At 39.6% G+C, this 15,581-nt stretch overlaps 1 protein-coding gene across 2 annotated transcripts in view; it reads right to left on the minus strand.

Annotated features, from left to right (window-relative positions):
• Positions 1–15,581, minus strand: part of VWC2L (von Willebrand factor C domain containing 2 like) — a 230,845-nt gene that overhangs the window by 152,678 nt on the left and 62,586 nt on the right. For both annotated transcript variants that reach the window (XM_070956776.1, XM_070956777.1), the window contains exon 2: positions 7,009–7,138. In XM_070956776.1, the coding sequence (XP_070812877.1) occupies positions 7,009–7,138 (130 nt within the window). The remainder of the gene's footprint in view (positions 1–7,008; positions 7,139–15,581) is intronic.

Consider the following 15,581-nt stretch of genomic DNA (forward strand, 5'->3'; position numbering starts at 1 on the left):
GAATTTTGTAAAATTTTGGTTGATCTAATGAATTTGAATTTTATATTTTTTTCGCTCATGATTAATGATTTTATTATTGTTTCTTTAAAGTTGTCTATCAACTGTTCTTTAGAAATCTAATATTCTGCATCCTAGGATTATCCACCAGAAGACAAAGCTTGTATCTAAAAATTTTACACGGAACCAACTAGGGTCCCAGAGCCTTTATAACAAGTAAAATATAAAATTCAGGAAGGTTCCTTATCCAAGTGAGCAGATAAATCTTAAACAGCATTTTAGCTCATGTGGGACAGATCTTCAAGGATGTTTATATCCTGTCAGTATGATGCCTGCATTACTCATGAATCATGCAACACATGCTCCAGTCCATTTACCTCACTATTATCTTCTAAAAAGTCAGATTTGTTTCCTGATAGTTTTTGTAATGAATCTTTTGGGAAATTATACCATCTGTCTGCTGCTGAATATGTTGTCTTCCAATATTGTTGTAAATGTTTGTTAGTTTACTTAGGGATGCTGCTCAAAAAAATCCCAGACTCCTTTTATAAATTTAAATCAGATAGGAAAGTGAGATTTCTTTTCCTTTTCCTGCACCACCAAGAGCCTTGGTGGTGCAGCAGACTAAGTGCTGTTATGTAGCACTTAGCTGCCAGCTGCCTGCAATTAGTGCGAGTTCAAATCTCACCAGGCTCAAGGTTGACTTAGCCTTCCATCCTTCCGAGGTAGGTAAATTGAGGACCCGGATTGTAGGGGCAATAAACTGGCTTTGTATAAACACCGCTTATGGGGGACCAAAAACCCTAATAAGCAGGTATATAGAAAAGAATGAAGGCTATTGCTATAAGTGCATTGTAAGCCGCCCTGAGTCTTCGGAGGAGGGCGGCATATAAATTGAACTAATAAATAAATAATAAATACATTTTTTGAATTAAGAGAATTTGACTAGACTAAACCATATTCTTCAACTGGAAAATTCACTAAAGAATTGGCAAAATACTTAGAACATAATGGAAAAACATAAGCATCCTGATTTCTATAGACCAGAAGCTGGTGAGGAATCTGTGAGATGCACCTCCTTTGGGCAGGTGCAGGCAGAACCCAGGGGAGGTATGAACACTTTTTAGTTAAATTTTTACAATACATGCATTTTTTCCCCAAAAGTTTCATTGTATTGCTTCCATTGTTCATTTGTATATAGTTTGATGTTGGATTTTTAAGGAAGGTTTTAGTACATTAATATTACATTAAAAGGAGTTGTGATGGCAAAATATTTAGGAACTCCTGTTATAAACCTTGGAGAATAGAAAAGAATTGTTTCTTTTCATTTAAAAAAAAAAAAGATTACATTAAATATTCTGGAATAAGGAGCAGCTGTTCAAACTCAGGCACTTTAGCAAACAGAACAGTGAATTAAATGCGAATACAACCACAATTCTAACTTGCAGTTTGAACTTTACTGGCCAATAAAGGACACAAGAGCTGTCTAGAAATGCTGACTTTAGAATACAGAATAACACAGTTGGAGAATCTTCTAGTCCAGAGATCCCTAACCCTCAGGTGGTGGCCCACTCCCAGGTCTTGAGCCGTTCAAACTGGGCTGTGGGAGTGTACATGCATCCTCATTTGCATGAAGACCAGTCTGCATGCTCCATTTGCGCATGTGGCAGGCTGGCATGACTGTCACTTGCATACATGCACACTTGCCTACTACTCATGCAGAACCATCCCCTCTCACCCCCTCTGCTGGTCTACAAAGCCAGAAAGGTTGGTGACCCCTGTTCTAGTCCAATGCCCTGCTCAAGCAAGAAACCTTATTCCATTTCAGACAGATGGCTGTCCAGTTCTTTTTTTAAAAGCCTCCAGTGATGGAGCATCCACAACGTCTGAAGGCAAGCCATTCCCCTGGTTTATTGTTCTCACCATCAGGAAATTTCTCCTTAGTGCAATAGTTTCAGGCTGTATTTATTATGGTCATGTTCTAAACACAGTGGATTTTGTACTAGCCTTTGGTATAATGCTGAACCGTATGAAAGAGGATCCATGGTAGATACTGCCCTCTGTTCTTAAGATAGTTTTAGTGATTAGAAAATTTAGTTTAGAGCTTTGAAGACCTTCTTGTTTGCTTCTTTGTACATATACTATGACATAATGTTTTAAACTCTAGATTAAGACATAGCAAGCCCTATTTTAATACTGGAAAGGACCAGAAGCATTGCAAGCTGTTGAGTAATGATTAAGTCCTAAGAACTATGGTGCTTTTTAATATATTGCTTTAAAGATTTTTTTAATCAGATTGCAATTAAAATGATAAATTCTCTCTGAATCAATCATCAACATGTATTAATTTGGATTGCTGATTACTAATGCAAATTGTACCCCAAGGGTAAGGACCTATTGAAAATGAACTTTCCTAAACTTGTAAACCCATCAGAGAAAGCTAGCCACAGTCTCGTGCATTTGCTGGATGCTGTTTTGTTTTCTTCTGCTACATTAATCCACAATAGAGCAACATGGGATGTTGGCATTTGTATTCTTTTAAGGATTTTTTTTTTTTTGCTAGAATGCTTTTCAATTCTCATGCTGCCAGCCAAGTCTAAGGAAAGCTCACTCAAGAGGAAAATGGTTTTTTCCCCTTGAGTCAGTAAACTTTCTCATGGAGACAAAGTCAAAATAGCATCATGAAAACTTTTTATTTCAACCTTTTATCCAACATGGAAAATTTTTATTTCAACTTTTAGTTGAAAGGACCCTTTGCACAGAGCATTGGTTTCTGTGAAACAAACCTACTGTCAGCCTCTGACTGCCATAACAAACGGGTGGGAGAGAATTAGAGACCGTGGGGGGGGGGAAGTGTGCTGGAGGATTTTGAAGAAACGAAACCTAATCTCCGAAGTGGCTATCGGGTCAACCGTCATTGCGTTCCTGATTGATGACGATGCCAGACGTGCTTCCACCTGACCTCTGGGAGACCTTTGGATTGGGTGATTGATGATGGACAGTGGGAAGGGATGCTTTCTATATGCAACTTTCGCGCCTATTGCTTTAGTTTCAGCTTTTCCTTGGTAGCGTTCATTTCATTTTCCAGTAAAAGTACATTACTCTATAATAATGGAGTTTGGCTCATTCTTTCCTGGACTTTGAAGGAAGCACATCTGACATTAAGCTGATCCTCTGCTCTAAAATCCCTTCAGATAAAACTCTTGCAAAACTGTTTATTCATCATATTTACAGATTACATGGAGCTCCAAAACGTAGAATTTCAGACTGGGGTGTACAATTTACTTCCAACTTTTGGAAGGAGTTTTTAAGGTTAATAGGCTCCGCCTAAGGGCTAAACTCCGCCCACCACCCCCAGACTAATGGGGCTTGTGAGAGAACCAATGCTGTGTTAGAACAGTACCTCAGATGTTATGTAAATTACCAGCAAGACAACTGGGTGGACCTATTGCCATTTGCGGAGGTGGCATACAACAACTCTATCCATAGCAGCACTGGGTTCACTCCGTTTAAGGTAGCATCTGGTCAGGAATTTGTGCCAATCCCCGAGCTACCACAAGACACCCCACAAAACCCATCTTTGATTGAGTGGATCGAACAGTTACGGAGCACTTGGGCTGTAACTCGAAAAGCCCTAGATGATGCACACCGAGCGCATAAAACCCAAGCAGATAAAAAATGGTCCCCGGCACATATGTATAAAGTGGGTGACAGGGTTTATCTTTCCACCAAATACTTACAGACTTCACAGAAATCAAAAAAGCTTGGACCCAAGTATGTGGGTCCTTTCCTGGTCATTAGACTTATTAATCCAGTAACAGTTGAATTGGAGTTGCCAAAAACTTTGAGACGAATCCACCCTGTGTTTCATGTTAGCTTGTTGAAACCAGAACACTCGTCCCCTTTACGACTGGACCAAGATTCCCCTCCGGTTCCCATACTGATAGAAGGGAAACAACATTTTGAAGTCAAAGAAATTTTAGACTCTAGGAAGCACCACGGTAAGGTGCAATATCTGGTGGCCTGAAAACATTTTCCTCTGTCTCAAGCTGAGTGGGTGAACAAACGTGATGTCCGGGCACCAAAGAAAGTACAGTTGTTTCATACCAAATATCCTGATAAACCTTAATGCCTGTATTGCAATTTTTCTTTTCTTCTTTTTCTTTTCCCTGTTTAGGACTAATGTCTTTTCTCTGGAGGGGCCGAATGTCAGACTTTACTGCTTTGGCTGCCATAAGAAACGGGTGGGAGAGAATTAGAGACCGTGGGGGGGGGGGAAGTGTGCTGGAGAATTTTGAAGAAACGAAACCTAATCTCCGAAGTGGCTATCGGGTCAACCGTCATCGTGTTCCTGATTGATGACGATACCAGACGTGCTTCCACCTGACCTCTGGGAGATCTTTGGATTGGGTGATTGATGATGGACAGTGGGAGGGGATGCTTTCTATATGCAACTTTCGCGCCTATTGCTTTAGTTTCAGCTTTTCCTTGGTAGCATTCATTTCATTTTCCAGTAAAAGTACATTACTCTATAATAATGGAGTTTGGCTCATTCTTTCCTGGACTTTGAAGGAAGCACACCTGACACCTACTACACAATTCACTAGACTTGCAATGTTTCCTATCACTGGGAATTCCAGTTGCAGTTTCCCAGGTTTGTAAGCTTGAAATCCCAGAATTCCACTGCCAATATGGTCATTGATGAGAACTGTGAGAGTTGAAGCCCACAAACCTGGGAAGTTACTAAGGCTGGGAAATACGGCACTAGAAAAAGTGAGATCCCTAGAAAATATGATGTTTTAGAACAGACTGTGATATAATTTGCAGCAAAGGCAGCCCCCGAGATAAAATTATTTTATGGCCAAAAGAGAGGAAGTCAGGAAAAGAAATGATGAATGTTTCTTTGTAAATGTTATAAAGTTGATTTTGGGGTACTGAACCAGAAATTTAATCAATCAATTAACAGCATTTGGCACACACTATTGCATTGCTGTGACTATTATCTTGATTGTTTTTAACCACACATTGCAGACACCCCTGTGTTTCTCTCTCCCTGTCTCCCTGTGGTATTTTAGATCAACAATTGAACAATCTTGCTCAACACTGTCATTTTGGCAAACTAGAGCTTCAGAGAAACAAATCACAACTAAAATTTCATGGAAGGTTAGGGATCAGAATAACATGGATGATACTATCTATTCCACTTGGGATTAGAGAAAATATACTACAAATAATCCAGTTGTTTTCCAGATTTGTCCATATCCTACAGTATCTTAGAAAGAAACAATGGACAAACAGTATTATATCTTTGGCATTTGTGACATTAACTTTTTCTTTAATCACAGCAGTTATCCTGTTAGTTTGAACCTAAGTTTTGGAGAACAATATAGAAATGGATGGCAGGATTATTTAGACTGAGGGAAGTGGAAGGTAAGAACTATCTAATTTTCTCTTTGGGTTCTGGTAGAATTAAGAGTTAGACGGTCTTTGTCCAGATTGTTTATGCATTTCATTCTATGGGAGCTATTTTCTGTGTAATTGTGGTTCCAACTGAAAATGTTTTATTCGTGTAACATCCATTATAAATATTGCTTCATATAATAATGGATTTGCACAGGCAGCGAATATAACATCATAATATAAACACATTAGAGGAAAAATAAGGGGAAGTTTTCCTATGGAGACCTCCAAGTACTTTACATTTTAATATGTATTAATGTAAGCAAGTTATTTCTCTCTTAGAAGTCACACTTGTGTGATTTCATTTATATAACCCATCTGTGAGGGAGATGAGTGATTTCAAAATTTTGATAATAAAATAAAATAATGTTTCTGACATATACAGTCTACAATTTTAGGAGAAATACTTAAGATAAAGTACTTATGGAAATGTAATATTATCTTTGGCTGATTCTATTTTTTTGCAAAGTCTGTGGGTCATGGAGATTATTTGGAATCGAAAAAATATTGATGAAGTAGAGATGCATTCAAACATCAGTTCCAATTAAAAAATCTTTAATACATCATTACCATCATTTAAATTACTGTAATTGAAGAGCACGTAAGTTTATGTTTTAAATATTTTTAGGAACAGGATTTTTACTAACCAGATTACTTAGCACAGATGCAACTGGATTTTGTAACAGCTAGGAAAGCCCCAAATCCCTGAAGTTCTGTAGGCTGCTTGCTGTGTCAGGGCAGCTTTGCTCTAAGCTTATGTGACATGACATTTAACAAAGCCAAAATGTGATATAATTTTTATAATGAAGCCCCATTTAGGGTATAGCTTCAAGCTGCAATAGTGATTGCATCACTGGATTTTCATAAATAGCCCTGTAGAATATGGTTCAGCTTTGTTTCCCCATTCCGCTAATATACAGACTTTTATTTTGCTGTGATGGTAAGATAATTAAAGGATTCAGAACACTTGAAAACACAATTTTCCTAAATATGTTTGATAGATGTCAGGAAGCAGTAATGGGGAGGAGTTGCGCTCCTTCAGGTTTCTGGGAATATCATTGGATATAGCCGAGGTCAACTGGAGTCACTGCAACATTTGGAATATATATCATTGGAATGACATATGAAATATTAATTTTTGATTAATCCAGTTGTGATATAAACCTGTGAGTGTTTATCACCCTTTTATTCTTTTCAGATTATAATTCCACTAACTGAAAATAGTTTTTTAGCTATAGAAAATAATAATTTAAAAATCCTATTTTCGTCTTTAAGCTGTCTCAGCTAAATTTCAAGGGATTCCTCGCCTGTGTCATGAATTGTGACCTGTCTCTATTACAGTTACCAATCCAGTTTTCTAATCCCCAAATTCATAAACCTTATATGTACCAGACATCTTGGTGCATATTCCAATGAAGAAGGTTGCCCATCATTCACATACTGTTTGTGCGTCTACAAATAATAGCCTTTCCTAATGAAGCTAAGTTTCTAAGTGTTGTCAAAACCTTTAAAATTGGATGACATATTTCTTTTTATGTATTGAAAGCTTACCATTTTTGCAGACTGGACAACACTGTTCTGGCTCATAGACTGGGTTGACACATTCAGGGACGGCGCAATCTGCTACAACACAGTGAACTTCATTGCTGGGCTCACAACGGCACCATTCACATGGCGAGGGCTGGGAACAAAGCTCAAATTAGCCCATTTTAACCCTTCTGGTAGTTCAGTAAACAAAGATACTCTAATCTTGAGTTATACATTTCACTTAACTTATTCATTGCACATATTTGGATAATACGGTGTATGTATACTGTATAATGTTATAAAATGGCCTTCATTTTATAGATAACTGTTGGAGTTTCAAAATTAATACTCCCATATCTATGAATTTATCAAATCCCTCTCTGTTTGTGGCTGTCAGCACATCTTTCAGGAATTAATTTCATTGACTAATTGTGTACTGTATGAAGAAACACTTTGGTCTGTTCGAAATCTTTGAAGGAATAGTTTTGGACCTAGCATTCTGAGAGAGGAAACAAAACTTTCATTTCCATCCACTTTCTTCATACCATGTGTCATTATATACACTTTGATCATGCCCCACAGTTAGTCTAAGATGATATAGAGAGTCCACAGAATCTACTTCAAGGAGCTCTGTACTTCTGTAAATAACTCCCCAACACTGATCACTCCAAGGTCACAAGGAACCACAGAGTCAAAGCTCTTGTTCATTGGAACTATGGTTTTATAAGTGCAGAGAGAATGCTGCTTTCACCAAAAAAGAGCCTTGATAGTACAGGGGTTTAGTGCACCCTGTTATTAACACAGCTGCCTGCAATTTCTGCTGGTTCGAATCTCTCCAAGGCTCAAGGTTGACTCAGCCTTCCATCCTTTCTAAGGTAGGTGAAATGAGGACCCAGTTTGTGGGGGCAATAAGCTGACTTTGTATAAAATATACAAAAGAATGAAGGCTATTGCTTAACACATTGTAAGCCGCCCTGAGTCTCCGGAGAAGGGCGGCATATAAATCAAATTAAAAAAAAAAAAAATCAGTGCAAAAGCTTTCAAAGAACAGCTTTAAAAATGGCAGTTGCAAACTTTTCAGTAAAAAAAGGATGGAGGTTTAAGCTGTATATTGTTTATTATTAATTAATTAATTTTTTAAAGGAAGTAGCATAAAAGAGTTCTTAGAAACTTGTGCTGCAGTTGTCCAAATATATTTCTTTAAAAACTTGGTTTCTAAAGTCTCCATAATTTTGCTGACTTCCAGAACATAGTTCTAATTAATTTATTTCTTTTAAAAAGTGGATTTAATTTAGCAGTTTCATGAATCTGAATGCTGTAAAGGGGGTATTCTTTAGAGATCTCCAATGCCTTTGCTTTCCTTTGTTATAAATGTGAAATCAATCAGTTTAAGCTTGCAGGAATACAAGATCATAAAGGGATAAATTCTTTATAATTTCATTGCTCTAATATATTGGGGGGAGGGAAAAAATTGAACTATAATGGAAAGAAGTATAAAAAAGTGAAAGCAAAAAGCATAACATTATATACATATGTAAAATAATAAACCTCAAGATTAAACCATGGTCTGATGGAAAATATTAAATTTTTCTCCATCTGGGTGTGATACAAGTTACAATAGGTAGAGGAAACATATTTCATTACTCCAAGTTTTAAAATTGGGTGGCATTAAAAAAAGCTATACTCCATGAAGTGTAAATCTATATTTCTTCATATGTTGTTAAGCCTAAATTTTGAAGGGATAATGATATTTCTGCTCATGAATATTAACAAAGGAGAGGAGAAATAAAGACAATGGGTAGACAGCAAAGTAATTCAAATTCTGTTCTTTCCTTTTTTGGGAAATGTCAGCTTACACTGTATCTTTTGTTTGTACGTTTGGAATGGATTTGGAATCACTTTGCAGTATATGTTTGTCCATACAGGTTTTAGAGGCAACCACAAGACAGTTATTATTACCTGAACATTGCAATGGGTTGTTATAGCTATTGGAAGAAAACACCATTACACACACAATCCTTTTGGCGGGAAATGATGATTCTACTACATCCAAAGCTCAGGGATATGAGTCCCCCTGTCCTTAAAATGTTTTTCTTTTCCATAACAAGTAAATCCCACTTTGTTTTATGGAAACCTGTCTTCAAGATATACCAAAGGCATGGTATGTCACATCACGTCACATCATGTCATGTCTCCCATAAAAAAAATAGAGGAAATTATGTATGGCATGATTGCCCCAGGAACATTAAGGATTTTTCTAAAAGAATGTTTTGAAATATTTTAACTGGGTAGCCATCTTTGTATTTCATAGTATAGCTGCCACATAATTGCTTTGCTTTACTTTGAATTAAAAAGCAGGGATTACTATCTGAATTCCTTTGAATAAAAACATTCAAGCAAGTCTCCAAATTGCACTATGTAATTCATACAACTGGTTTAAAGGAATGCTTTCCAAAATAACGAACCCTGAAACTAAATATCTCAATTTTTGAAAGAGTGGCTTTGTTCTGTTTGCTGATTGCTAATTGTGCAAGTAGAGTATTTCTAAAGACCAAGTCTCAACTTTTCCTTTTGACAGTGCTTGGCTAAACATTATTCTTCTATGTCAGCACTCAGGAGAAGGCCTCTATTTTTCATTAGAAATTCTGAATGGTTTTGCAAACTAATCCTGAATTCATGCAAGCAAAAAGATTTGCAATTCATTTCAGAAATGCTCTCAGTTTCTTATGAACTAGTTCCCTAAAACCTCATGTCAATGCTAAAATTAGCTGCAGTATTTAAAGCTTCTCCAACTTTTTCTCACTGTTAGCAGTTTGCAATCCTTATTTTCACTTAGTTTCCATATAACTTTTGCTGTTCAGATAAATATTGGTTTTCCTTATATTAAAAGTAAATTCTATGCGTTTACCTTACCCAGTTGTCATTCTATCTTCATGGAGCTTCTGCTTTTTAATTCATTTATTTGTTTTTGCTTTTGAGCAATGATAAGGAAGCAATATGCTGGTCTATGACTATAATAACAATTGATTTTTTTGGAAGCAAAATTAATATTTTGTTAAAGAATTGACAAAGGAATTATTTTTATTACACAGTTTGATGACTATGTCCCTCAAATATTTTAAGCTAGTTATTGTGCAAGAGATTTTGTTAATTTGCCTGTCCCATAGGATCTGCTTTTTACCCATATAACACCTAATTTTTGAAAATATCAGGAGATGTACCAGTCCTTTACAGTAAGGCTCTGGCCTAGTTGTTATATATTGCAGGTAGAAAAGCATCAAGACAATGACAAAAACAATAACACCAAATGACTTTGCTCTGAGTAAATGAGACATGACAGATATGGGTTTTTTTGGTTCTGCACTATAATATCTGAAAATAACCCAAAGAGAAAAATGATATTCTATGATATTGAAAGCAATTGTCAAGATGAGAAGTTTTAAGGAACTTTTTAAATCTCAAAGATCAGCTTTGAGCTCTTTTGAAAACACATTATGTTTACCCCATTATATTCAGGGGTGGGACCCTGTGGGCTATAAATCAGAAGTCTTCCTCTTCCCACATACTAATTTTTCTTTATTATAAGATAATTTCCTATCAATCGTTGCCAACATATTCATGCCTTTTGTGAAAAAAATAGTGCAAATCCTTCCAGAACCATGAAGGCAGGAGAATGTTTCTCTCAAAAGCTTTCATATGCCATATACATAAACAAGAACCATTACGACTGAACACATAACCTTCTTAGAAATATATGTTCTATTGATTGAATCTTTGAAAATATCTCTATTGAATGTGTGTCCTGAATCAGGCAAAGAGGCTGGCAAAGAACAGAAAGAACTTTTAGGTAAACTGAGTGTAAGTACCCTTGTCTTCCATATCCCTTGTCAGATCCCAAAAGTAATACTGCCATTCAATTGGGAGAAGGGGGAGACTTGGATTCGATTTACTAGCATTGCCTGTGTCAACAGATACTTTACAACCTATAACCTGGCGCCAAAGAGCCCTGAGATCTCCTTTACCTGCAGGAATTTTTATGAGAGCCATGTGGGTCTCACTTTAAAGTAAATGGTGGGAACGTATGTTTGTTCGGGTTCGCATAGGAAATAGTAAAGAAAACATCTTCACACTTGTGTATTGGCTAAAATCTGCATTCTGACTTAAAGGGGGGGGGTCTCTACCACTTTAATCCTACTGCTTTGCCTAAGGGTATACAGATTTTGCTTTAGTTGGATGGCTGTCACTTCTGCTTAATAAAAGAATCCTTTTGAACAACCACATTTCAAGAGTTCGTACTTTCTTAAGTTGGAAGGAGAGGCGATCCTTACAGAAAGCAAGATCTGCAAAATGGTCAACCCAGAGAAGCAATCTTCGCTCTACTGAGGGGACCTTGCAAATCATGTCTGAACGAAGCAGAGAGCTGGGAGAAACCGATTGCTGGGGAGAGACAGCAACCGCCACCCAGTCGGATGCCTGTTTCATGCACCCCATCGGAGAGAATGAGGTAACCCTGGAGAATCCTGAAAAGCCCCGCTGGTCAATTGGCATCGGGAAGAAAGATGGCTGGGATGAGAACACCAGAGGAGTCACCCTCAACCATGGCAACCGAAAACTGGGGTGGAAACTGGAACTAGAAGCCCTTACTGACCAGGGGGGACTGACTGAAGCACCCTTGAGGGAGGACTATCTGAAGAGGCATATAACCCAATTGGTGATGGAAACTTTGGAAAATCTCAACATCCAAAGGGAGGACAACAACCAAAGGGCGCGGAAAGGGCAGCTGTCGTGGATTAGGCCATGTGAGGCACCCCCCTTCTGGAGCCTGCCTATCGAGCAGGGGGCGCAGCAGCAGTGGGAGAAGACCCAGCAAACCCTCCCCCCAGGCAGCACGCACACCGGCGCCCATTCCCAATCAGCCCCGGGTCCCACAACTGGAAAGGGAAACTCCCTCCCTTGGGGTGAAGTTTGATGGGAATCCACAACAATTAGGATTCTTTGTGGCACATGTGCTAACCTACATGCAAGAGTATGGGCGGGATTTCCAAACCCAAGGATCCTGAGTGCGAGTTGTGACCCTAGCCCTAGAGGGTGCCGCAGCCAGATGGATGGTGACCCTACATAACGCCAATGCACCAGAACTGTGGGATTTCGACCGCTTCATGATGGCCCTGCGACATCAGTTCGAAGACCCACTGGCAGGTCACAAAGCACGCGACTGCATTAAGGTGATGAAGCAGGGGCGACAGCCAGTAGCAGAGTATACTGAAGAATTCCGGGACCTCATGTGTCGTGTGCACTGGCCGGAAGATATTTTGGTGAGCTGTTTCAAGGATGGGCTGAGTGATGATCTATACAATGCCTGCATGGCCCAAGGCACACCGAATCACCTACATGAATGGTATGTCACCGCCGAAGAAGCTGAGATCGATATGGCCAGAAACCAGTATCAAGCAGGGCAAGCATGGAAGAAATCCTCACCCCAATGGAAGCAAGAGCCCCCCAAACCACATACCGCATTCTCTCCGAGATCTTCAGCCTGTTTCAAGTGTGGAAAAGAGGGGCACCAAGCTGCAGAGTGTCGTTCGCAAACACCCGACTGGAACCACCCACCGGGGGAGGGCTCTGCAAAACCAGGTCGGCGTGGGAAGGAGACTGAGGAGCAGGGAGACCATAGAAGTCCCATCCCTTCCTCTCTTTGGGGAGGAAACCCTGGCATCTGAACAGGAGGAATCACACTCATTCGGAAGTGATCCAGATGATGAACCACTGGTAAGCAAACCAATTAAACCGCTTAACCTCCCCTTAAGACTATTTATCCCAAACCAGGACAGGGAGATAAGTATCCCCATTCAGTGTGCACCCATTGTTTGATCAGCCCAACCTTAGTAGGGAAGTTAGGGATTAACATAAGAAAGCTGAAAACCCCCATTGCTTTCTGCCAACTAGATGGGTCAATAGCAGGAGGGGAGCCAGCTTCTTTTGCCACTGAGCCTCTACATATAGGCATTGGAAGCCACGAGGAAAGGCTTACATTTATAGTGGCACCTGCCATGGAATGGCCGTTAGTTCTGGGCCTTGTATGGCTGAAAAAATGGAACCCAAAAATTAATTGGAAACAAGGCATCATAAATTTCCAGAGGAATGTGACTTTTGCTGAGAATCCACATGAAGGAACTGAGGGGGCAGAGAATCAAGAAACAGCCATGCCTGGTCACACCATAGCAACTGAAGGCATACCCATAGAATACAAGGATTTAGCAGAGGTTTTTAGCGAAAAAGCCTCAGATGAGCTCCCCCGCCCCACTGCGCCACTGACTGTGCAATAGAAATCTTACCTGGCATGAAACTCCCTAAACCCAAGATTTACAGCATGTCACCGAGGGAGTTGGAAGAGCTGAGAACATTTATTGAGAAAAACCTAGCAAGGGTTTCATCAAGCCAGCCCGACCAAAAATCGCAGCTCCATTGCTATTTAGAGAGAAAAAAAGATGGCTCAAAACGCCTATGTGTTGATTTTAGAAATCTGAATACGATCAGTGTGGAGAACATGTATCCCCTCCCCCTTATGAAAGATATGCTTACACACCTCGTTAAAGGGGAAAAAATTTCAAAGCTGGACTTAAGGGAGGCTTACTATCATGTCAGAATTAAGGAGGGGGATGAGTGGAAAACGGCATTTAACAACCCCTTGGCTGCTACCAATTCAAGGTGCTCCCCTTTGGGTTGCAAGGAGCTCCTGCAGTGTTTATGCAGTTAATAAATGAAGTGCTGCATCAGCATTTATATAAGGGGGTCCTGGTCTACTTGAACGACATTTTAATCTATACCGAGACCAAAGCAGAACATGTAAAATTAGTCAGGGCAGTTTTAAACAAACTCCGCTCTGCCAAACTTTATGCTAAACTTTCCAAATGTGAATTCCACCAAGAGAAGATTGACTATTTGGGGTACCGCATTTCACACCAGGGAGTTGAGATGGATCCTCTAAAAGTGCAGGCTGTACTTGATTGGAACCCTCCACGTACGCGTAAACAGTTACAGAGCTTCCTGGGTTTTGCCAATTTTTATCACCAGTTTATCTCTGCTTTCGCTCAGATTGCCCTTCCCATCACCAAGCTCTTAAAAACAAAGGGGGAGGACAACCCTAAACTGAAGCAGCCATTGAACTGGACAATGGAATGCCAGGCGGCATTTGAAAAACTTAAATGGCTGTTCTCAGCTGAACCAATTCTAAAACACCGAGACACGGAGAAACCATTTGTCATACAAGTAGATGCCAGTGATGTGGCAATAGGAGCGGTCCTACTTCAGAGGAATGAGCAAGACCAACTACAACCCTGTGCTTACACATCCAAAAGGTTGAATGAGACTGAGCAAAGGTGGGCCATTTGGGAGAAAGAGGCTTATGCAGTTCGTTGGGCGTTGTTAACCTGGAGGCACTTCCTAGAAGGTAGTAAGACTCCTTTTGAAGTTTGGACTGATCATAAAAATCTAGAAGCCCTAAAGACCCCAAGTAAACTCTCCCCAAAACAAGTACAATGGGCTCAGTACTTTAAACGGTTTGGTTTTACTCTAAAATATCTCCCGGGGGGAAAAAACTTTCTGGCAGATGTGCTATCCAGAAAACCGCAATACAATAGTGCAAAGCCAGGCGTAATCAAACCCATAGTACAAAACAATCAACTAGCTGCCAAAATAGTCACCAGATCCCAGGGAAAACAAGAGACATTGATGGGCAATGACACCACCCAAAATTTTAAACAAGCATTGGCCACCGATGAATGGTTTTTGAACCACAAATCCAGCTGTCTGATGAAAGAAGACTTGGCTTGGGTGGGGGAGGGGGGGAAGTTGTATGTTCCTGCCAGCCAAAGACTATGCTTAATGGTAAGGTGCCATGACTCCAAATTAGCTGGACATTTTGGGTTTGTGAAAACTTTACACCTGATTAAAAGATAATTTTGGTGGCCATCGCTTAAAAAGGACATAGAAAACTATGTAGCTAGCTGCTCCATTTGTGCAGCAGCAAAAAGACGTCAGGGGAAATCCCCAGGTCTATTGCAGAAGATAGATGAACCTTCAGCGCCTTGGAGAGAGATTGCTATGGATTTCATTGTAGAATTGCCAAACAGTGAGGGAAATACTGTTATTTGGGTCGTGACAGACCTATTTTCAAAACAGGCACATTTTATACCCTGCCAAAAGATCCCATCTGCTAAAAGTTTAGCCAAATTATTCCTAATACACATTTATCAACTTCATGGTGCTCCACAAAGGATTATCTCCGACAGAGGGGCTCAATTCACCTCCAACTTTTGGAGGGCATTTTGGGGCTTACTTGGTACTGGCCAGGGGTTGAGCACATCCTTTCATCCTTGTACTAATGGTAATTCTGAAATTTTGAACTCGGTTTTAGAACAATATTTAAGATGTTTCATTAATTTTCAACAGGATAACTGGACCGAACTTTTGCCTTTTGCTGAAGTTGCATTTAATAATGCTGTCTATTCAAGCACTGGTTTTACTCCTTTTAGAGTAGCGACAGGCCAGGATTTCAGTCCCATGCCTGAACTATCCACAGAAGAACCCACCATCCC

Source organism: Pituophis catenifer, unplaced genomic scaffold (assembly GCF_029215685.1).
Source record: "Pituophis catenifer annectens isolate HBS135680 unplaced genomic scaffold, rPitCat1.0.hap2 SCAF_1, whole genome shotgun sequence".
Classification (NCBI taxonomy): domain Eukaryota; kingdom Metazoa; phylum Chordata; class Lepidosauria; order Squamata; family Colubridae; genus Pituophis; species Pituophis catenifer.